This window comes from Paramormyrops kingsleyae, chromosome 1 (assembly GCF_048594095.1).
Source record: "Paramormyrops kingsleyae isolate MSU_618 chromosome 1, PKINGS_0.4, whole genome shotgun sequence".
In the NCBI taxonomy this organism is placed as follows: domain Eukaryota; kingdom Metazoa; phylum Chordata; class Actinopteri; order Osteoglossiformes; family Mormyridae; genus Paramormyrops; species Paramormyrops kingsleyae.
In genome coordinates, this window is record NC_132797.1 from 28,560,001 (window position 1) to 28,581,742 (window position 21,742).

Consider the following 21,742-nt stretch of genomic DNA (forward strand, 5'->3'; position numbering starts at 1 on the left):
ACACTGCTGAGGGCATTTATGGCTGCACTTGTTTCAATCTTACACCTAGGACTGGAAAGCGTACTGATAATCGAAATGTTGTATGTTATCCTGACATACTGGATGTTCACATATATCCACGTCAATGTGCTGGTTAAATTCAAAAAGAATTTAAAATTGTGTTGTTATAATTACCTTAAAGTCAAGCAAGTTGTTTTGACATTATTTAACATTATTCATATGTGTTTTTGGGCAATTTTATTTGTTGAGTGAGAATTTCGTTTTACATGTACAATGACAATAAAGACATTCTATGAAAGCAAGAATTGTACGTGTTGCAATAACCCAGGTAGCATTTCAAATATACTAATACAACATACAAGACAGTGGAGCTTAGGAATATGAAAAATATCAGGAAAAGTGTATGAATGTGTGAATTTCGTATAAAATCTATATGAATTACTTGTTACAGTATATAATTCAAAAATACCGAATAAAGAAAGCTGCTAATGGTATCTATTTGTCGCGTTCCTTCTGTTAAATTAAATATTTCAATTTCCGAAATAATTATGCCTGTGTTAATTTCACAACATTAAAAACCCATAAACAATAGCAAAGTGTTTTGACTGCGATTTTTTTTCCAGCATTTGGTGCGTCACGTATATATTTATTCCGTCATATCCGTTCACATTCAACTGCAATACAATAGTAATTCCATGAATATTACATCAATTCATTCACTGTCAAGTTACCCGGAACACCACAGAAAAATGCATTATGACATATAAACATGCCCTTGTCTATTGGGTGCACACTTTATCGTTAGCCTTTTACGCTACAATACAACTAATAGAGCCACAGAAAGGTACGCCATTAAGAGAAATAGCCTACATTTTATGTAAGATATTCACTGCGCTCCTAAAGCGGTATTTCAAAATCAAACCAGTAGGTCTATGGGAAAGATTCAGAATACAGTAATTAGTGTAATACACTTACCTAGCTTTTTCAGCTTTGATTCATAATTTGTGGCCCAGAGCAACGTGGTTATTTCATCCTTACAAAAACAGTCTTACAAAACAGTCTGTGACGCTCTACGGATAATTCCAGTCGTTAATTTGCAAACATCAGCTTTGCAGACATTGGAAATCAGAGTGATTAATTTACAAGTCTCGCAAGTATTTCCTCAAAATGGCCTGTTGATTGCACTGTTTGGGCTTATTTATTGGCTGCTTATTTACATCAAACTTTACATCAAGCAGAAAATACGTGATACCGACCACATCTAACCATTTTGTCACAGCTTGATAATGTATATGAAGTTAATCTGAAAATTAATAGGCTATTTCGAGCAAGACAAAGTAAAATAAGTGTATTATATAAAATCAGAGGAAAATGGTAGGCTGATTTGAATGCCGGAAATTACATTAAATTACCCAAGATCTGGAAAACTTTAAAGAATGATTCCTATGTAGTAAGTGGAAGTTGTGCTTTTTTATTCAGTGGTGTGTATTAAAAGAAGAGAATACGAATGTAAAGCGTTGCTTCTTCATCGTGAAATATAGCTTTCCGTTTTCCAGGAGATATGTAACTAAAGGGAAAAACTGTGCTTGTGTCCGGTTGCCAGGGATTTTCGCGTGTTTGATTAATTATACCGGAGTGAGTAGCTGTCAGCTTTTTGGGTTTTCGTAAAATCGGGGGTTCGTGGGGCATGTAATTTCAGTCAGGTGAGAGTTTCACGTCGCAAGCCCAAGAAGCAGCGCATTTTCTTTAACAACATCCACTGGCTTATATAGCTACGGATTACTTTCGTTCAACTGAGTGAAGAATTCTTCCACCCGGAGAGAGACCGCGGTTTGCATCAGTCTAACAAAACACGTGAAATTTCACAAAAGAAAAAAGGTAAATTCGGTTGATACAGATGTTTGTATGCATATAACTCTAGATGTTAGATCAACAATTTTTCATATTATAAATAGACAGCATTAAAGCATACGCCATAAGGAAGAATATTCAATATAATATTTATTTAAATGTGACACAATCTAAATTAGAAACAGGATAAGATTATTTTATTTTATTTACAATATGTTTCACTGTGGGAATTAAATCAGTAAACGTTTTAAAGCTGTGTACCTGAACCTGATTAACTGGCATCTCGCCAAAACAACATATTATACCTTAAACATTGACGCACCGGCTGTATTCATTGGAAGCAGAACTTAAGTCCTAGTCACAATTAGTAAGGACAGTTTTTACACATCCTCCAGCTCATTCGTACTAACTGGTTCCTATAACTGGAAGATATTCATCGGTTATATAGGGGGGAAATGTCACGGTGACAATGGACAAGACAACTACATCAAGTCCAAGCTCAAGTCCGAGTTCCAGGGTGATCAAACCCAGCAGCCTTGGTGCCAGAGGACGCCCAGCTGCGGCTAGCGCAGCCCGGGAAAGGAGCAGAGTACAGACTCTGCGGCACGCTTTTTTGGAGCTTCAGAGGACACTACCGTCAGTACCACCAGACACCAAACTATCCAAACTGGACGTCTTGATTTTGGCCACCACCTACATCGCTCATCTAACTAGAACTTTGCAAGAAGATGGAATACAAGCGGCAGAAAGCACAAAACAAACTGAAGTGTTAAACGCCATGAAAGGCGAGGGTTATTTGCACCCAGTTAAAGTAAGTAAGCTATAGAGTGGTATTCATTTATTCGTCCTACGCGTTGTAAACATAAGACTGTACAGTGGATATTACATAATCAATATATATTACACAATTGTATATATTACATAAAACAATGCATAATTAAAAAGAAAATTGTCGTTTAATCAATTATTATTCAATTATCAATACAAAACCAAATAATGAACCAAAACATTCATATATGTCGTTGCATATAATTTTATTATAAATATTGTTTTTAAAAGCAATTTGTTATGTGTACTGATATACAATAGCTATAGAATCTATCGGAAAGTGTGAACTTAGCTTTTTAATATCTTTAAAATTTCAGGAGTAACCAGTGTCTGTTTCGTAAATATAGGTTACACACATAGCTTATAGTGAAAGTTTTTAACCTAGTAATTTCGAAATTAGACATTTTTTGACGATAAAACTTTTTTGTTTCTATTACTGGAATATTATATTGTGTCATACATAATCCAGAAAAATATTGCGCCCAAACCTCAGTAGCCCTAACATTCTAAAACTCAGAATAGAAATATTTTACACATTATATGATGGTCTATATGATTTGTCATATATTGTCATCTTGTCTTACAGAAATGGCCGATGCGATCCAGATTGTACATTGGGGCTACTGGAAAGTTTCTGAACAACTTGGGTGAAAAGGAGGACTCGAGCCATACCCAACTACCACCTGCTTCTCGGTCGTAAATTACTTGGAACTTGACCATGTGGCCCTCTTCATGTTTGATGTTTAAATCTTACTTTTGTTAGCGAACGATGACGTCGTTTTCTGAATTTTTATGAAATGACTATGCATGGCACCTCCCACTTCAAGAGTTTTGAACTGAGATGTTTTTCCGCTACATTATGGTTTAATAATGTAATAATGACGTAATAACGCCAACATAGAGAAATTGCAGAAATGAACACACATTCTTGTTACAGTTAAACGCGCGTCGAGACATTTCAGTCGTATTACGTATTGTGAATCGTATAAACCTTCATGAACTGTTTGTATATATTTTCAACTTCTTTTGGACTCTTTATGTACTATAACTCTGTAGGTTTTGGTAATTTAACCTTCCAGCGATGACGGGCATGATCATTTCATGTTTGACACGCTGGTTTTGCACTTTCATTTGAAGCACTTTCACTCAAAGCCCATTAATCATGTCAAAAAATTCTCACTAGGTAACCATATTTCCATATTATGTGACAAGAAAAGTTGCAAACACTGCACGTACATTATTAAGTAATAAAATTACGGGAATAGATCGAACCCTTCAGATTACAAACGAATCTATGTGTTCGGTCAAAAACGTAGGCCTATTTTTCCGTTACAAAATGACAAACTTAAAAAAATTACATTTTTTTTTATAAAAGGAGGCCTATTTTATGGTACCGTATTAATGTATATGAAAAACTAATTTATCAAACAGTATTGTGTATTTTTATCATTTTCATGTTCAGTCCTCTGTTCGAGTAACTAAAAGATTTATAGGTGAAAAAGAAACACATCAATGAAAAGAAAATGACCAATGCAATTACCAGAGTTCCTGTAGTGGCGTAGCCTAACTATACACTGTCAGAAAAATGGGTACAGCCCTGTTTTGTTTTTGGTCCTCAAGGTACAAACAACATTAATGTACCCCCAATGGTACAAAATTGTTCCTCAAAGTAGTAGTACATTTCTGTACCTTGAAAGGTACATTTACCTACAGCTAGGGTACAACTGGCAGATCCTTGAGGGTACATCCACAGTGACTGTGACGTATTGACAAGTATTGGTACTTTTTTCCTGAAAATGTATTTCAATTTAGCTTTATTTTTTACGTCTTATTTACATTTATCCGGTGAATTAATTACTATGGTACATTAAACTGGTCAACTTTAAACCTTTAAAACTAGTTTTGAAACCTGTAGGCTACATGGACTGAAAAAATGAGTAAAATAACTGTTGTCGAATTTACGGATGCCGTACACTCAACGAAAAAAAATACAAATAAAAATCGTTGGCATATTTCATCATTTAAGACATCATGCTCCAAATTTACTTTAAAAAGCCACATGTACATACAACAAAGCAGACTTAATCGGTTTGAAGTTAAAAAGATTATTCAAGCGCATTCTTGGGACAAACAGACAACCACCAGCGGCCCGTACTACGAAGCGGGGTTACTGGCTTGTGGGTAACTTGTCGGATTTAAGCTACCACAGTTTAAATGAACTTCATATTCGTTCACTTACATTTTGCCCAGACTACCTTAAATCCGACAAGTTACCCCGATAAGCCAGTAACCCCGCTTCGTAGTACAGCCCCCTGGTTTAATAAACATTTACTCCGGCGACATTAATCTCCCCTTCCAGGGCAACAACACAGAGAATTGGGGTGTGCTGATGCGAAGTAGCTATTATTTCCACAGTGACCCGGCAATGCTCGTTGCATACGCAGAAGGCACGCCGTGCGCATGCTCCGGTGCCAGTACAAAGAGCATCGACAGCCGGAAGGCGCTCTTTTGCGCTTACTTCAGCCTCAGGGGAGCGATGGCGGCTGCGAGACATATGGTGTTAAAAGGGCCTTTTCTTTCATTTTGCTCTGGAAATGCTTGCATCGGTATGTATAATAAAATTGTGTTTATAAACGATGACGTATTTGTGATATTTTGGTTTCATAATAACTAGCTTGCTGTCCACATCTTCATTTCCATTAACATCTCCAGTTCAATGAGGCGAGAAATGCAGTATTAGTTGGTTTAATTTATTGATTGTCATGGCATTCTGTCTTATTTGGTAATAAACACATGAGAAAGATAAATTATATACATTAAAATGGCTGAAGTCACCAATTATTCACCCCAGGACACTCAAACCACGTGTAACTATCCTGAAGCGCACGTCTAAAATGCCGAGCTGGCTAGCTAACTAGCTATTTCACCTGTAGGATATTTAACCTCACTACTAAATGATGCAGCCAAACGCCTTTTCTGACGTTTTAGAATTTAATTTTTATTTAATTTTATTAGAATTATTTTATTTAGTGTTTTTCTGAAGAAAACGGTAACTAGCGCGTAAATACAGCTGTCCGTAAAAAATCTGAATGTTTTCGTATTGCGGTTATTCACGTTAACAGTTTGATTCTATCCTCATAGATCCATTTTGGTAGTTTTAATCGTGAGCGCTTCTGATTGGTCACAGTGCCGCAAGCGTGTGGGGGACTTTGGCCTGCTCTTGAAGGCCCTGACGTTCAATAGTCTTTGGTGTAAAGCTGCTGCCAAGCTGTCCTATTTAAGGCCTCTGACCTTGAGCTCATCTGTCATGAGCATTGTCTCTTTCTCCATCTTCCCTCATTATCTTGAGAATTTAAGGGAAAACTAATCAAAGCCTGGATGGAGGATTTGCAGGTGTGATTCTAGCTTCCTACAAACTAATTGAAAACACTTCTGCCATCCACAGAACTAGTCTGGGACTCTGGGTGTCCCTGCCATTTCTATTGAACTGTGTGGAAACCTGAATGGCAGATGCTACAGTAGATGGGTAAGTTTTATAAATAAATGCTAATGTGACATCCTCCATTGAAAATGGTCATTTTAATATGTGAATTCATGGTGTCCTCAGATGTTGCTGGAACTGTGATGAATTGTTTTTGCCGTTTACCCTTCAGACCAGATTGGGGTGCTGACTTTCATATTTTTCTGAGTTCCCAGTGACTGACCGTGGCATAGTATTGAATATGTGACACGTTTCATACAAAGATGATCTTTTTTTTTGTAGGCATGAAAATTACCTGAGGAGATTAAGAGCCAGGTGTTGAAAATGGCCACTGAGTTGGAGGTATGTCTGCATGCCTGGTGGTGCACTCACTGTGGTGGGACTGGATCTGTGATGATGCTATATTTTTGCCGTTTACCCATCAGACCAATTTGGAATGTTGAAATCGAGTATCTGAGAATCCATTTATGTTACTAGTTAGTGGAATGGTGTGTAACTTTGTCAGTAGCCATAAAACCAAACTGCTGCTTCTGTTTCCTATAAGATGTACAGATGAAGGTTCTAGACCCAAAATGAAAGTGTGGGGAGCCTGAGAAATGTCCACGTAGACCATGGTGAGTTGGACTGGTCATTGCTTCTGAAAAGTTTAGCTCTTAAACCCTTTTTGGGATTGGCTCCAAGCCACCCTAAAGCCCAGACCAGGACAAGCAGTTGCAAGATTGATGGACTTCATTGCTTAACTTAATGGCTGTTTTTGCTTACAGATGTGGAAGTTATCCAGAGGATGGGCTTCTGCCAGCAAAGATGGCTGTTTTATTTGGGTGAGAAATGGATTTTTGTTGGACAGTAAGTGTATAGCCTGTTTTAGCGGTTTGCTGAAACTGAACTTTTTTGGCCGTTTACCCAGCTGACTGTATCTGGGGTGCTGAGATTAGCATTCTGAGTCATTAACAACAGTTCTACAGGAGCCTAAGGTAGTGACTTTTTCAGCTATGTCCTGGAAGCACATGGGTTTTGTCAGTTCTTTTTAATGACATGTTCAACTGAATATGTAGCGGATCCTCAGCCAAGTTTAACTGGAGTGGCACTCTGATGCCTATAAGGGTCAGAATTACTATTACATGTTAGGTCAATATTTCGATTGTAGGTGAAACTCCTCTGAACCTTCGAATACTTGGCTACTGAGTGAAGTAGTTCCTTTAACGAAACTTCAACTGTGTGCTTCCAGTCAACAACTACAGTAAGGAATTTAGAGTAAAACCTACATGGCATAAATCTCAGTAGTTAGTTGGTCCCTGTAAACCAAATTTCTCCTCCTCTGGGATTTAATGGAAACAAGGTTTTATGAGAACCTACTAAGAGCTGCACAGTGCTTCTGTATTCTAGCTGGCCCTTTGTCATAATAAACCACTTTAAACCTTACTACTCGGATCTGTCCTGATTTGGTTCCTCCTACCAATTTCATACTTCACATGTTCTGTGCAGTGTTTTCTACAGATTTTTTTTCTCAAGTTGAAGTTGGAGGAAGGTAATATTTTGAGTTGTACAGCAGAGCCATTTCATATTGCTTTATATCCCACCTAGTAACAAGAAGTAGTTGACTTTGATCTAAACTAAATGAGCTGGGATAGATTGTAAAACGAGCAAATATAACGACACTGTCTGGCTTACAGTCCAGAAGCACAGCGGAGGCTAACAGCAACCTGGTTCTCTACTCTTCGGTGATGTAGTTTGCAGCCCCGGGCGCATAGGCGTAGATGAAGTGTAGGATCTGCTGGTGCAGCTGATCCAGGGCCATATCCCTCTGGTGTAAGGATTCAAAATCATGCAGGTCACAAGGGAACACAGCCTCAGGAGGAATGGTGAGTGCAGAGGCACCTGTAAATTTATAGGTATATTTATACTGTAGCTGTATCATAGCAGAAATATATTTTCAGAATTTACTGACCTTCAGCTTATGTTCCTTTCTTAATATCAGCAATGGCTCTATTAACTAAACCAATGACAACTGGGCTGGGTCACCGAATAGGCTAACATAACTGCCACACCCATGGTCTGATATATAGTGAGCAAAGGAAACATGGCCAGAGTAAGATTGATACTCACCATACTTCAGGGTGAGTGATGCTTCACACAGCAGCACTGCAACCACTGCATCCTCCACTGACACCCTGGTCCTTAGACTCAGTTTACAGTGAGCCTCTGCCATGGATACACTAGCAAACAAAGATAAGGTGGACTTGGACACACTCAACATCAGACATATCCAGTGATATCCTCTGAAGAAACTATAGCCTGCCGTGTTTGTGATCCAGCCCTCAACTCATTACAGTCACTGTCTGGACAGAAAATAACGGTATTGACTTAAATCTGATGATTAGCCCACTTTCCAGTGGGCAGCCTATTTTCACCAACAAAGTTGGAGAGACTTTTTTTATTTGAAACAATGTTAATTTAAAACTACTATAGCAGCCACTGTGGCCTCATACCACAATCACTGCAAGTCTGCCAAAAAAAAAAGAAAAAAAATATTCAAGGGTTCTGCAACTGTCATAAGCCTGAGCACATTCTGGGTTAAAATGCACCTAAGAACAAATAGTAAAAATACTCCATCTAGTGGTGAAAAATAAATAGCATCTAAATGACTTGTAATGGATTTCTGCTTCTGACCATACATTTGCTGAACTCGAAAGACTTCTCCATTAGAAAGCCTATTCCCAATTTCAAACCTATGTCCATGAATACTCCTGTGCTGTACAAGCCCATGATGCGATTGTGCGTACAGGAGTCTAAAGTAGGCAGCTGAGAGCAAGGGGCTTGGTCCTGTACTGGAGCGCAGCCTGCGGCTTGCTGCAAAGTAGCCATGGATCATCCTTTCCGCTTGGGGACTGAGCTCCACCTGCAGGCTGCGTGCATGGTCCAGGAGCTGGGCAGGGTGTTGGTAAACATAAAATGTCCTTTGTTCAGCAAATGCAATTATTCATCCTCCACTAGTTTAGTCATAAGATCAGATTGCATTTCTGTTTCACATCACTACATTTTCTTTGTGTGGTGAGCACGGCATACTCTTTTATTCAAACCAAGTCTAATAGCTAAACAATTCCATGTACATATTTTACCTGTTCACATCATTTTAGTTAATTCAGACAACATATTAGACCTTTCCCAGTTACCCCTAATATCTGGTGAGTTATCTAAAATCTGTCAAGTAAACATGGGTGGAGCTTGGCATTTTGAGCCATTCCCTGTATATGACGTACATCCTGGTAATCCTGTGTAGTGAACTGCATGCTGGCGGGATACAGGGGGTCCCCTGGTGTGATGGCGTGCCTGAGGGTGTGGACGGTGAGGGGCAGCAGAGTGCGATTGTGGCGACATTGAACCACCAGGCCAAAGGTCTCTGCAAGCTGGGCAGGAACTGACCCCATTTCCTACAGCAAGATATTCAATGGTGATGCAGCATTTAAAAATTCTATGATCTTTTTTGTGAATTTCGTGGATCACTAAACTCAATTCAACTGCCAATCACACACAAACAGCCAAATTTCTCCAAAAGGGATACTGATTGCTTCCTCATTCTAAATTTCTGCCCAATCATCTCAGCATGGCTAGTCATATATTTCAAAATTGAGAACATTCTCCTTTTATCTTTGTACACATACAGTACCAAGTACCAGTATACATACCTACTGAAGTTCATGTTTTTCAACAAGATAATGACCCTAAGCACACCTCAAGGTTATTAAGCATTATCTTGTGAACTAGGAAAAAAAGTGTAGTTCTGTGACAGATGACCTGTCCCTCACAATTCCCGGGTCTAAACCATATAGGTGGTTTTGGATGAGTTGAATCGAAAAGAGCAAGGTAGCCAAATTGTGCCCAGAACTTGTGGAAATGCCTTCAGGACTGTTGGAGATGCATTCCAGGTGCTACATCTGGAAGCTGGCTGAAAGAATGCTGTCACTGAATGCGGTGTTGAACATTTCTCTTGGATGATGCTTTATTTGATATGTATTCATTTATTGCCTTGAAGTCTTTCACTACAGAGACAAACACAATAAAAGCAGGTGTGCCCAGACTTTTAACAGGTACTATATAAAGAGAGGAAGGGATAACTGTAATCCACAAAAAAATGAGGTTCACGTGGAGACGTTTTACATGAGCTCATTGAACATGCCATCCTGAGTAAGCACAACTCTTGTATTGATCTGGAGTGCACTAACCATCGAACCCAGAATGATACTGTCTCCCTTCACTGTCCTCTTGGCATGAGCGCCTGTGTCACCCAGTGCCCAGAAGCTGCACTGGATAGAGAAGGAAAGCTTTTGATCTGTATCCTCTCCATACTTCTTTGCAGGAAAGAACACACTGGCAGTCCTGGTCTCCAACACTGAAAGAACAGTCAGTGGCAGAAAAGTTAGCAGCAGAATGCTTAACAGTAGGATGGCAGTTTAAAAGCTGGGAGCTTAGCGATGAAACAGGTCAATCAGAAGGCAGGATATTAGTTACAGAGGGTTAGTGCTGGGAAGGTTAATGGTCGAAAGTGCACCTGACTGTAGCACCTCCAGTTTATCCTTCCTGTAAGTTGCTAGATCTCCCAGGAGGCATATGCCCCCAGTGGCCAGGAAAGCAGCACCAGCGTGAATGTTGGCCGTCCCAGCACCATGTTCATCTTCAGACAGGGTGGCCAACATCTCCCCAGATGCCTGGTGTCGTATCCCCCGACTCGCAAGGGCCAGGCTGTAGGTCATCAACCTTCAACAACAAGCTTTTTTATGTACCTTTAAAACCAAGTTTATACTTTTAATTTGGTGATGCTGGTGAGAACACCTGTCTATGATGAGAGTGTCACTACTCAGAGCCAGTACGTCTAAGTAATGGGGTGAATCCTGCTCATTCTCTCTAGTTTGCACCAGGCTCAGGAGCAAACAAAGCTTTAGGGTGCTGTAGAGGCCTGGAGGAACCACAGGTGACCCGAACATGCTGGCCATGACGGCTGTAAACCTCCATGGTGAGCAGGAGGTGACCACCAACAGGGACTGGAAGTTACTGCTGACAGCTCCAGGACCTGAATGCAGGGGCCAAGACTGAGCAATCATAACTCACAGCAGCAAATGATAAAGCAGAGAATTATATCCAAACACGAAGTCATAAATTACAAGCGGGAGTTACTTTTTGGCTCCCATGGCTGAACACTGCTGGCCTCTATGCTCCAAGTGACATGTGGCCACTGGTGAACATGTGCTGGAATGCCCACCACTCGATACAGCTTACCAATCTTCATGGAATCACATAGTTCATCTAAGCATGGAGAATCAAAGCAAACATTCAGCATATTTCTCTAACATTTTACATTCTTATTCCTTATTTTCCCCCAGTCAACTACCCTTGGCTGAACACACTGGCCTCCTGTTAGCCATGGAAAGCAGCGGGTAGTTAATATGTGCACCCCTGATTCATGGCCTTGCCCTCTCTTTCACACTGCAAATGAACTGGCAATGTGTAGGAGGGGCTAAGCTCTGACAGGATGAGTCACACGACCCTCAACAAAGGTAACCAATAAACTCAGTCTCCCCTACCATAGACATAACAAATCCCATGTTTTTCCCCTCCCTCTCTCAGAGAAATGAAGCCAGTTTGTTCCGATCAGTATGGTCTTAATCAGCAAATTACATGGTGCAAATTCTAACTATGGTCAGTGCAGTAGGACTCAGTCTAAACGGAAATTAAAAAAATATATATTAACTAGATCATCTATTCATAAACACTAATTGATTTGGAAAGATATAGACCAGGCAAATGCAGATACTGAACAATAACAAATATTTCACTAACTGTACATGATTTGTTGTAAATAATACATAATATACATAATATTTCCAGTCTTTTTACATTACACAATTGTTTTTGATATAATGGCATTTCATACTTAACTGGAAATTTCTAATTAATGCTCATTAATGCTAATTTAAGTGAAATAATTCTTCAGGAAAAAGACCCAAAACAGCTCACCAAACCTTTAAATGGGGCCTACCTCTGAGGAACAAGGTCACAGACTGGTAACGGAGGGAGTGTGGAGGGTGGGTACTCAGGATATCCACAGCTCGCGCATCAATCATTTCTACCATCTGCTTATCTGTCATAAAGGCACCATGAGGAATCCCTAGGCAACCATGAAGCAGTTTAAGGCTCCACCATCTTCCCTTTCTTATTCAGCTGTTACATTAAACATAGTTGAAAGGTGAATCTGAATATTTAAACTCTTTGGTTTCAGGAAATATAGTATTATATAGTAACGTTTGAAAGGATAATCAAACTGGACCAAATAATACAGAAGAAACCAACCAGAAACTGCTATATGTAAAAACCCTCCAGGTCTACTTCAAAGTTTGCCCAGCGGGAGGCCACAGTGATTCTCTCACCTCCCAGCACCCTGGACTTCATATCCTCTCTGAGAGGCGAAGAACACAGCTTGCAGGTGAAGGAGCTCCTCACCGTGGCAGATTCTGTTGCCCCTGGGGTATGTACTCGAATGTGATGGAACCCTGTAACAGCAGGCAGACCCCAGGACCTTCCTATTAGTTTAGCATGTTGGTCGTTTAATAGTTCACCAGTTACTTTATATTGTCCACACTCCTACATATGTATAATTTTACTGGTAGTTTAATGGTAATTCTGTGTTATGTATCCACATAATATATGCCATTCCCTTAGTTCCAGGAAAGGCACGTCCTGCTGATGCAGAGCCACTGCCCTAGTTTTCCAAGTCCTGTTACTGGGGAAAACCTGCGCTTCCAATGCGTATCTTGATTCTTGATCCAGCTAACAAAATAGCTCATTTGATGTATCCAGAAAAATGCATCCAGTCACATATAAAGTAGGTTACTTAATGGTTCCAAATGTAGGAACATGTACACATCATTAATAAATATATCAAATGTCAATTATTTAGTTATGTGTTAGTCATTTTAAAAAGCAAACATAAAAACATTTTCATTTACACATCGTCATGTGTGCGAATGCAGCTTAAAGAATCATTTAATAGTCATTCAAAAAAATAATATAAATCGAGAAAAAATTCCAAATCTGGGTCAGAGATAAATCAATAGCTCAAGCAAGACTGCTTAACTAAGAGCTCTGTGATAAAAACCAGCATGGATGAGCACAATGGCTTTTGTTTTCATGGTTGTTTTTTTTTTGCATGGAGGAATACCTTCTGATAGATTACACCCTACAAATAAGATGTGTGACATTCAAGCACAAACATGACAGGCTTTTAAAGTGCTATTTATTCCATGATTCAGAATGTGAATGCTAATGCTAATGGATACTTATACAAAGTTGTGTACCATTCTTGTTAAAATGTAAAATGAACAGAACATCTGGGAGAACAACTGAAGCTCTTGTTAAGGCTCAACATCTGTCAGTGACTGCAGTGTGTGGACATACTGTTCATACTGTGCACAGAGAAGCATTTATCCCCACCATGCAGGATGACAGTGCAATGGGCAGTAGTTAACTGAGAGTCTACTGGGTATGTTAGAGACCTGGAAGCTGATGAGGCCCTAATGCATTCAGATACATCTGGATAAGCAGAAAAATACTGTGCCACTGCTACTAGGTTTCAGCCCAGCATCAGTTCTGGCTGGGTTACCTGTGGAGCAGGGGCAAGTTCCCTGTGTGCAGAGAAACCGGGCACCTTGGGTGTATTTGGTGACCCGGGTCATGGCTATGGCCAGGCCCTCCAGAGCTTGGGGACGCATGGGACTGCACACACGTGGAAACTTATGCAGGTCCAGCATGTAGCCAGGGAGGAGAGGCAGTTGCATGAGCTTTAGCACTACATTCACCTGATGGCAGGACAAACAACATCATGGTCTGCACAACTACAGTGTTGTTCCACTTAGAACCAATGTTCTACTACCATATCATTTATAATCAGGAACATTAAAAAACTTCAATTAATTTCTTTAATTGCCATGCCACTGCTTTTCAAACCATGCTTTTTTGCACAACTAAATCCATGGTGTTCAAAGAGAAATCATGGACTACAGTACCTGATTTTCTGTATCTATCTTCTCAATGAGTGATAGTGTCTTAATTGACAGGAAACACACCTACAAAACAGGAAAAACTCATAATAATGATTGCAATTCATCACTTACACTAAAGTAACGTTTAGTAATTGTTTCACTTACTGACTGGAACAAAGCTGTGGCTCTGAAAGAATCGTGCAGGACCCAGTCCCCAAGGCGGGCATCGGTTTCTATTACATCGGAGGGATTCACGGTAATACAGAACCGGTACACGGCCTCCGTTTGCTGGGGATCTGTACGAAGTAAAGTTTAACATCACATAATCCCTCCCAATATATGCAACACGTATATCTCAAATGGTGGGGGGTGGGGTTAAAAATACACATCACAGCCCATTGGGTGATAACCGACATTTTACTATTTAACTGCTTAACATGAGATTCGGCATGTTTTTGAAACAACCAACACGTAAGTTAAAGTATATTTTACGTGAAAGACGTATGTCGTAATAAGTATGAAACCCCCACTAGTCCTAAAATACACCTCACACATAAAAAAAAAAAAACAAATAGGGAGGGGGGGACACCCTATTTACGAAACATTTACGAAACTTGTACACCTGGGCAGGTTGATTCAATGGTTACTTATTTTATGAAATTTGTTCTTCCTAAAAGACCTAGTGGAACCAACAAATTTCGGAGACACTTAAAAAATGTTTAATTTTCTTAAAGGTTTACTGCAGACATTGTCCGCTTATTCGGCCAAACGCCGCATACTTGCTATCCTGCTCGTTAAACCGACGTTAGGTTTTAAAGCGCCATACTTTTTTAGGTAACGCCGACCAGGCAGATTGGTGGTTCCAATGGGCACAACTAAAAACTCAACCAAAAACAGCTTAAACGTCGCGAAAGCAACTATCCGCGTCGCTTTACTTGGGTGTCATTGTGGGGGTTGCCACAACCCACCGCCCAGTACTTTACAGTCTTCAATGAAGCGTCGCAGCCCACCGCTCCTGTCCAGGTAGGACACGGCGGCCACCTTCATCTCCAGAAGCTCTGCCATTTTCCCGCTGCTTCTGAAGAAAGGGCCGCGCGGCCGCCACGCGTCACTGCCGTCGCGATAACTCTTATTGAAAATGCATTGATATTTGTAACTAGACGCTTGTAATCCTGGAACATAATGAGGATGCATTTCGATTCATTGTATTTTCTCAGATATTTGGGTTCACCAGGACTGGTTAAAACTTGTCAATGGAGCGAACTTTGGTCGAATTTCGAGAGGAGTAAAAAATGAAGGAACCAAGTATATTTACTTAGGGTTGTCACCTCAGTAATGTAAAAATCCTGGACATACAGTCGTTGACTAGAAATAATGCGCTTGAAATAACCCTTCCAAAGGTTTACTTTGATCTGTTTGATAGGGAAATTATAATCCTACATGATATTGTGAACTCCAGTATTTTGAATACATTGATAATTATTTATTCTATAATCTAATGGCTTATTCTACTAGTTATTCTCACGTAGGGAAATGCGGAAGCAGGAGCAGGGAGACGTAGGATCGGGAATTAGGGATTTATTGTAGGAATCAATTCTAATTCTGTCAATAGACACACGTAACTTTAATGACTGGGGAAACAGACTTGAACGCGGACTGAAATACACAAGACTAATGGCAGGAAACGTAGAACAGCCTCTAAACGTAAGGATTCCACACGGGGTTAACAAGGGAGCGTGGCACACAGGAGGATCGTACGAGCTGGGCGCGACAGTTATGACACTATACCGTACACCTTCAGTTTTTACATAAAATAATAATTTAAAAATGTATCGTAACAAGTGGCCTGTACTTGTATACTTGAGATACCATAGTTAATACAAAAACTACAAAAAAATCTAGCCTGCAATAATGCTTTCAGTAATAAAATATCAATCACTATTTTTACAACATTTGAATTTAACTGGAAAGTGTTGCCACCCACTTTCAATGTAACTTAATTTAAAATAAAAAAAAACTAATCTAATGAATAATGTAATGAAAATGCACAATGCTGTAATCATCACTGACTATGCAGCGTGTGTGTAGAGTGTGCCTTGTCATGAGATTGTTTGGCTAAAGACATATATAGTATACATTCTTTAAGTGTATTTTATTGGCGAAAAAGACACTTTCTATTAATCAGCTATAGCTCTGACTGAATACACACATGCACACACACACTACATGAACAAATGTATTGGGACACACCTCTCAACCACTGAATTTAAGTGTTTCATTCACACCCATTGCTGTAGGTATATAAAGTCAAGCACCTAGCCATGCAGTCAGGTTTACAAATATTTGTGATGCAATGGGTCATTCTGAAGAGCTCAGTGAATGCATGCATGGTACTGTCATAGGATGCCTCCTTTGCAAGGCAGGTTTGGAAATGTCTCCACTGCTAGATATTCCACAGCCGACTGTAAGTTGGATTATTGCAATGTGGAAGCGTTTAGGAACAACAGTAACTTAGCCAAGAAGTGGCAGACCACGTAAGGTGACAGAGAGGGGTCGCCGAGTGCTGAGACGCATAGTACGCAGAAGTTGCCAATGGTCTGTTGACTCAATAACTGCAGAGTTCCAAACTTCCTAGCACAAAAAACTGTGCGCTGAGAGTTTCATGGATTGGGCTTCCATGGCCTAGTAGCTGCAAGCAAGCCTCACATCATCAAGCGCAATGCCACGCGTCGGATGGAGTAATGTAAGGGCGCTTTTCCACCAGACAAAGTATGGTACTTTCGGGAAGGTACTTTCGGTACTTTCGCTTTTCCATTGTCTTCCGGTGGAGTACCAGTACCGAAAGTTCCAGTACTGAAAGTGCCAAACCAGCTGGGGTACTTCTTTGGTACTTCGGTACTTTGGGGTGGGACTTGCAAACGTATTTGCTGTTGATTGGTTATGCAAATAGCCTGCCGCTGAAACACAAAATACAACCACCAGTTTTTGAAACACACAGTGAACAGCGAGAAATTAAATAAAAAGCAGTAGAAACAAAAATATAAAAAAGGAAAATGGAAGGATGGACAAATGAGGAAACACAGGCTTTAATCGCCATATGGTCGGATGAACAGATCCAGTGGGATTTGGATGACACGACTCGAAATAAAAAAGTATTTGCCGTAATAGCAAGCCGCTTGGAAGAAATGGGGCACACGCGAAACAACGAACAATGCCGCTTGAAAATCAAAAAACTTAAGCAGGACTACAGGATAGTGAAGGATCATAATAACATGTTTGAATCCAGTGAAATAAATACTGTGCCACGCTTTGTGATGATGTCAGTTAGGGGCAGTCACTGATGATGTCATTTGGTGCTGGTACCAGTTTTTATGCCAGTGGAAAACCGACACAAAAGAAGTACCATACTTTTGGTACTTTATGGAAGTACCGAAAGTACAGTAGCTGGTGCGGTGGAAAAGCACCCTAAAGCACACTCCCACTGCACTCTAGATCAGTGGAAATATGTTCTGTGGAGTGGCAAATCATGCTTCTCTGTCTGGCAGTCTGATTCTGGGTTTGGCAGATGCCAGGAGAACATTACCTGCCACACTGCATTGTGCCAGCTCTATAGTTTGGTGGAGGAGGGATAATGGTATGGGGTTGTTGTTCAGGGGTTGGGCTAGGCCCCTTAGTTCCAGTGAAGGGAACTCTTAATGATTCAGCATGCCGAGGCACTTTTGATAACTCTATGCTTCCAACTTTGTGGGAACAGTTTGACGTAAACCCCTTTCTGTTCCAGCATGTCTGTGCCCCACGCACAAAGCTAGGTCCATAAAGACATGGTTGGGTGTGTATGGTATGGAAGAACTTGACTGGCTCGAACAGAGCCCTGACCTCAACCCCATCAAACACCTTTGTGATGAACTAGAATGGAGATTGCAGGCCAGGCTTTCATGTCCAACATCAATGCCTGACCCCACAAATGCTCTTTTGGATAAATTGGAGAAAATTTCCACAGACACACTCCGTAAACCTGTGGAAAGCCTTCCCAGAAGAGTGGCAGCTGTTATAGTTGCAAAGGGGAGACCAACTCCATTTCGGGGCCTTTGGATATAGAATGGGTTGTCATAAAAGTTCTTTAGGTGTAATGGCCAGGTGTCCCAATACTTTTCTCCATATATAGTGCGTGTGTGTCTATATATGCCATGCTTTCTTAGAGGGCTGGTGCCTGTATCACAAAGAAGGTTTCTTGCTTAGCCAGATAACTTGTTGGATTTAAGGTAGTCTGAGCTAAATGTAAATTACAAAAGTAAAGGCCATTTAAATTGGGGTACCTTAAATCCTTTAAGTTATCTGGCTAAGCAAGAAATCCAGTTTTATGATACAGGCTACAGGGGTCCCCAACTATTTTCCCCCGTGAGCGAAATACCACCACCAACATAAAACTAAGGTCCACTGCGAGGTGGTGTGCGCAACATTTGTTTTGAATTCTTGTTTCTAACAATTCTGATTGAATTCTTATTTCTAACAATTTCTAACAATAGGTCTCTGTATTTCCCTCAATAACAAATACATTTTAAAATATTTGATTTAATACAATCATTTCAAAATAAGACACGAAAATCATCATGCAAAGAATTTATTTACGAATAAGTCTGCATTAACATACAACAGAAGCACACTCATACGACTGTATGTTATGGTCATTTTCATGTTCATAAATACAAAGGTTGAGATGTGCCTTGAGGAAAAAAAAGAGTTCCCTTTTAAAATACTCTAAAAATAGCTCGTTTTGATTTAAATACTTGGCATAGTTTTCAAAATAAAAATATGTAATATGAAAGATAATGTATTGGGTAGACTAGAGTACCAAATGCAATTATTTGCAAAACATTTTCCCCTTCCTTCCCTCTCATTTCATTTCATTCATTTTAATTTCATTTCATGCAAGAAAAGCAATGCCTGTGTACAAAAAAGCATTTCAATTTCATATGAAAATAGAAAATATTACAACACAATGTGCATAATTATTTATGTTGCACATAACCGGCAATATAAAAGATTAATGACAACTAGTTAGAACAGTCCACTTGGTAAGCCAAGGGCTGGGGGTTGTTTCCACGGACAGCGTGGTGGGTTGAGTGAAATCTACAACACTGGAGCCAACAAACATACACCATCAAGGTGTTCAGATCGATGACAAATGAGAACAATGATGCCATCAAGCATTACGGTCAAGACCAACAGCAGTAACACCATGCCTCGGGTCTAATCCTGCCAATCATACCTCAGAAACATTCTCTCACTATTAAGGTCTGACCGAGAAAAGTTTTTGATGTCTGAAAACTCATCCTGTTCTCTCATGTCCATATTGCAAGCGAACAAAAGAGAAAAAAATTACATTTGCGGCAAGCAGAAAGACACAAACACAATTTTATTGCTATCATTCTGTATGGAACACTTCAATGTTTAAGTCCCTTTAAATGAAAATGAGTCAATAATCAGTAGTTTCAATTGATAACACTACAAATCGACAAATTTGAGTTTCATATTATGTAATGTTAACACTTCAGCTAATGACTAAAAACTAAGGTGAAGCAGTTTGATGATTATAACTGACCTATTGTGGAGCTTTTGTGAGATTAAGATGCAAGAAATAATGCATTAATTAGCTTTAAGTCAAAATAATGTAAATATTTTCACCTTTAAAAACAAAAATATAAACACACCATTTTAAAATGTTGTCATACTATGCATTATAGTATTTTGGCCAGATCTGCTTTCATATGAAAACTTTTACACTCTTATGCTCGTATGTAAAATGTATTACTTAGAGACTACCAATAAAACTGTTAGTATTTCCAAATATTTATTGGTTCAGTAGAACTTACCATAAACAGTGTGTTCATGGTACACTGCATTTATTATTTGAAATTTCTTTTCATTTTGTTTATCCTTTTTTGAAAAGCATTATTGTAGAAAATTCTGTATATATTATTATAATCATCAGGCATACAATACTTCTTAAAGCTTAATGAAAATGGGCAACAAAAACAGTAGGGTTAAATAAAAATCTCAATATATAGATAAAATATACTTTATTTTGTACATTAAGCAGGCAGGTTTGATGGAATAAAAATAAATACTTTATGAAATGAAAAGTTTTGTATAATGTTTAAAATCTGTGGTAGACAGAGAGAAATGTGCGTGTGGACACACCTTTCATGGCAAATATTTAAAGCAAGACTTTTTTTTAATGGTGTGTTCCCGCAGAGATCTTCACACTGTTTAAAGCATGTCTGGACAGCATTGTTCTATGCAACAATATTGCTGTTTCTGATACAATTAAATGCACCAGTGCTCTTAACCTGATCAGACCTGTCCCCTAGCTTCAAAGTAACCCTCCCCCTGAAAAAAGCTAATAATGAACATTTAATCATTAGAAATACTGATCTGGTTATGGCACAAATAACTTTTTTAATGATTTATGGCAGATGGTCATGTGCTAAAAAAATAATCAGTTTTTATAAAGTTCTAATAAACCTTTACATTTTAAACTATATATATTTGGTGTTGACAACACAGATTGTAAAGGAACATTCTGCACTGCTCTTCTGTCATTTCTATTTTGTTCAGAAAACACAAGCAATTACATTCACATATTGACAGCGATCTGGTAACTAAACCGTGAATGTATGAGCAGTGCTCGTTTCACAAAAACATTTTTTTTTTCTCAATATTAAAAAAAACCTTGGTGCACGTTACAGAATTGCATAACGTTGGTGGGAGAAACTGCGTTTTGGAGGGAACGAGGGATGAGAGAACAACATGAGAAAAGATGCCCCTTCTGAGGGCCACACCCCTTTGGCAGTAGAAGAGGGTTCAGCACAGCGCCCGATGACAGTGTACACAATACTCGTGTCGAAGAAGAAGGCCATTTCCGCAGGACTGGCATGAAATGAAGGCATTCTCGTGGGTTGCCAGGTCACAGTGTCGGCGCTGATTCTAAAATGGAGATGACAGTCCGGGTCTACACCCTTTCGACTCGAGTAGGGTCATAGGAATCTGGAAAGCAAACGGAAAGCAGCAGTTACTTTACTTGTCTATGCTGTAAGAAAAACATCTTCAGAACATGTAGAGCAGGGTTCTCCAACTCCGGTCCTGGAGAGCTACTATCCAGTAGGTTTTCTATCCTACTTGGCTTCTGATGAGCCACACCTGTTCCTGGTATTTACCTGAGAACAGGTGTGGCTCATCAGAAGCCAGGTAGGATAGAAAACCTACTGGATAGTAGCTCTCCAGGACTGGAGTTGGAGACCCCTGATGTAGAGGAACCAAAAACGAAGTTGTAACCCTGCATTAGATCTGAATTTCTGGTTCACTGAGTTAAGTCTCTTGTGAAGGCTCAGACCATCCTCCCTCATCAACTCTGCCTGTATCGTTAGAAAGACCATTTAAACCACGCCTGCAAAAAGGACCAAACGGGTATCAGTGTTTGCTGTCCAAGGTTCTAATGTCTGAATCACAAGTGATTTAGATTGTTCAGTGTCATAAAGATTTCCCTCGC

General features: G+C 39.6%; 4 protein-coding genes and 2 long non-coding RNA genes across 18 annotated transcripts in view; 4 read left to right on the top strand and 2 right to left on the bottom strand.

Moving 5' to 3' along the window:
- Window positions 1–547, top strand: part of ppp1r42 (protein phosphatase 1, regulatory subunit 42) — a 9,067-nt gene extending 8,520 nt beyond the window's left edge. For all 4 annotated transcript variants that reach the window (XM_023823524.2, XM_023823527.2, XM_023823525.2 and 1 more), the window contains one exon: window positions 1–547. This exon is cut by the window's left edge. The gene's annotated coding sequence lies outside the window, so the exon portion shown is untranslated.
- A 1,656-nt stretch (window positions 548–2,203) lies between these two features.
- On the top strand, window positions 2,204–3,958 carry LOC140577552 (transcription factor 24-like). The gene is made up of 2 exons (XM_072712982.1): window positions 2,204–2,662; window positions 3,266–3,958. Exons 1-2 carry the CDS (start codon window positions 2,321–2,323, stop codon window positions 3,377–3,379), a joined length of 456 nt encoding a protein of 151 aa, XP_072569083.1. The 5' UTR covers window positions 2,204–2,320; the 3' UTR covers window positions 3,380–3,958.
- Window positions 3,959–5,151: 1,193 nt separating this feature from the next.
- LOC111850183 (uncharacterized) lies at window positions 5,152–10,532 on the top strand. Its single transcript, XR_011991939.1, has 6 exons — window positions 5,152–5,285; window positions 6,125–6,205; window positions 6,443–6,502; window positions 6,705–6,774; window positions 6,925–8,022; window positions 10,518–10,532. It is a non-coding gene; the product is annotated as an uncharacterized lncRNA (long non-coding RNA).
- On the bottom strand, window positions 7,673–15,306 carry mcmdc2 (minichromosome maintenance domain containing 2). 6 transcript variants are annotated; one of them, XM_072712947.1, is made up of 14 exons: window positions 15,162–15,306; window positions 14,359–14,489; window positions 14,218–14,277; window positions 13,815–13,944; window positions 12,583–12,705; window positions 12,195–12,323; window positions 11,333–11,461; window positions 10,991–11,228; window positions 10,710–10,915; window positions 10,384–10,550; window positions 9,421–9,591; window positions 8,944–9,086; window positions 8,267–8,376; window positions 7,673–8,038 (listed from the first exon to the last, which is right to left on the bottom strand). In XM_072712947.1, exons 1-14 carry the CDS (start codon window positions 15,256–15,258, stop codon window positions 7,872–7,874), a joined length of 2,001 nt encoding a protein of 666 aa, XP_072569048.1. In that variant the 5' UTR covers window positions 15,259–15,306; the 3' UTR covers window positions 7,673–7,871. The 6 variants fall into 6 exon arrangements, with proteins under 6 accessions (XP_072569048.1, XP_023679584.1, XP_023679586.1 ...); XM_023823816.2 differs by having other exon boundaries at window positions 12,195–12,296; window positions 13,815–14,010; XM_023823818.2 differs by having other exon boundaries at window positions 11,165–11,228; window positions 13,815–14,010.
- On the top strand, window positions 11,575–12,406 carry LOC140591663 (uncharacterized). Its single transcript, XR_011991950.1, has 2 exons — window positions 11,575–11,712; window positions 12,150–12,406. It is a non-coding gene; the product is annotated as an uncharacterized lncRNA (long non-coding RNA).
- A 3,492-nt stretch (window positions 15,307–18,798) lies between the features above and the next one.
- Window positions 18,799–21,742, bottom strand: part of jcada (junctional cadherin 5 associated a) — a 34,381-nt gene continuing 31,437 nt past the window's right edge. For all 5 annotated transcript variants that reach the window (XM_023823628.2, XM_072712992.1, XM_023823629.2 and 2 more), the window contains one exon: window positions 18,799–21,240. In XM_023823628.2, the coding sequence (XP_023679396.2) occupies window positions 21,206–21,240 (35 nt within the window). In that variant the 3' untranslated portion in view covers window positions 18,799–21,205. The remainder of the gene's footprint in view (window positions 21,241–21,742) is intronic.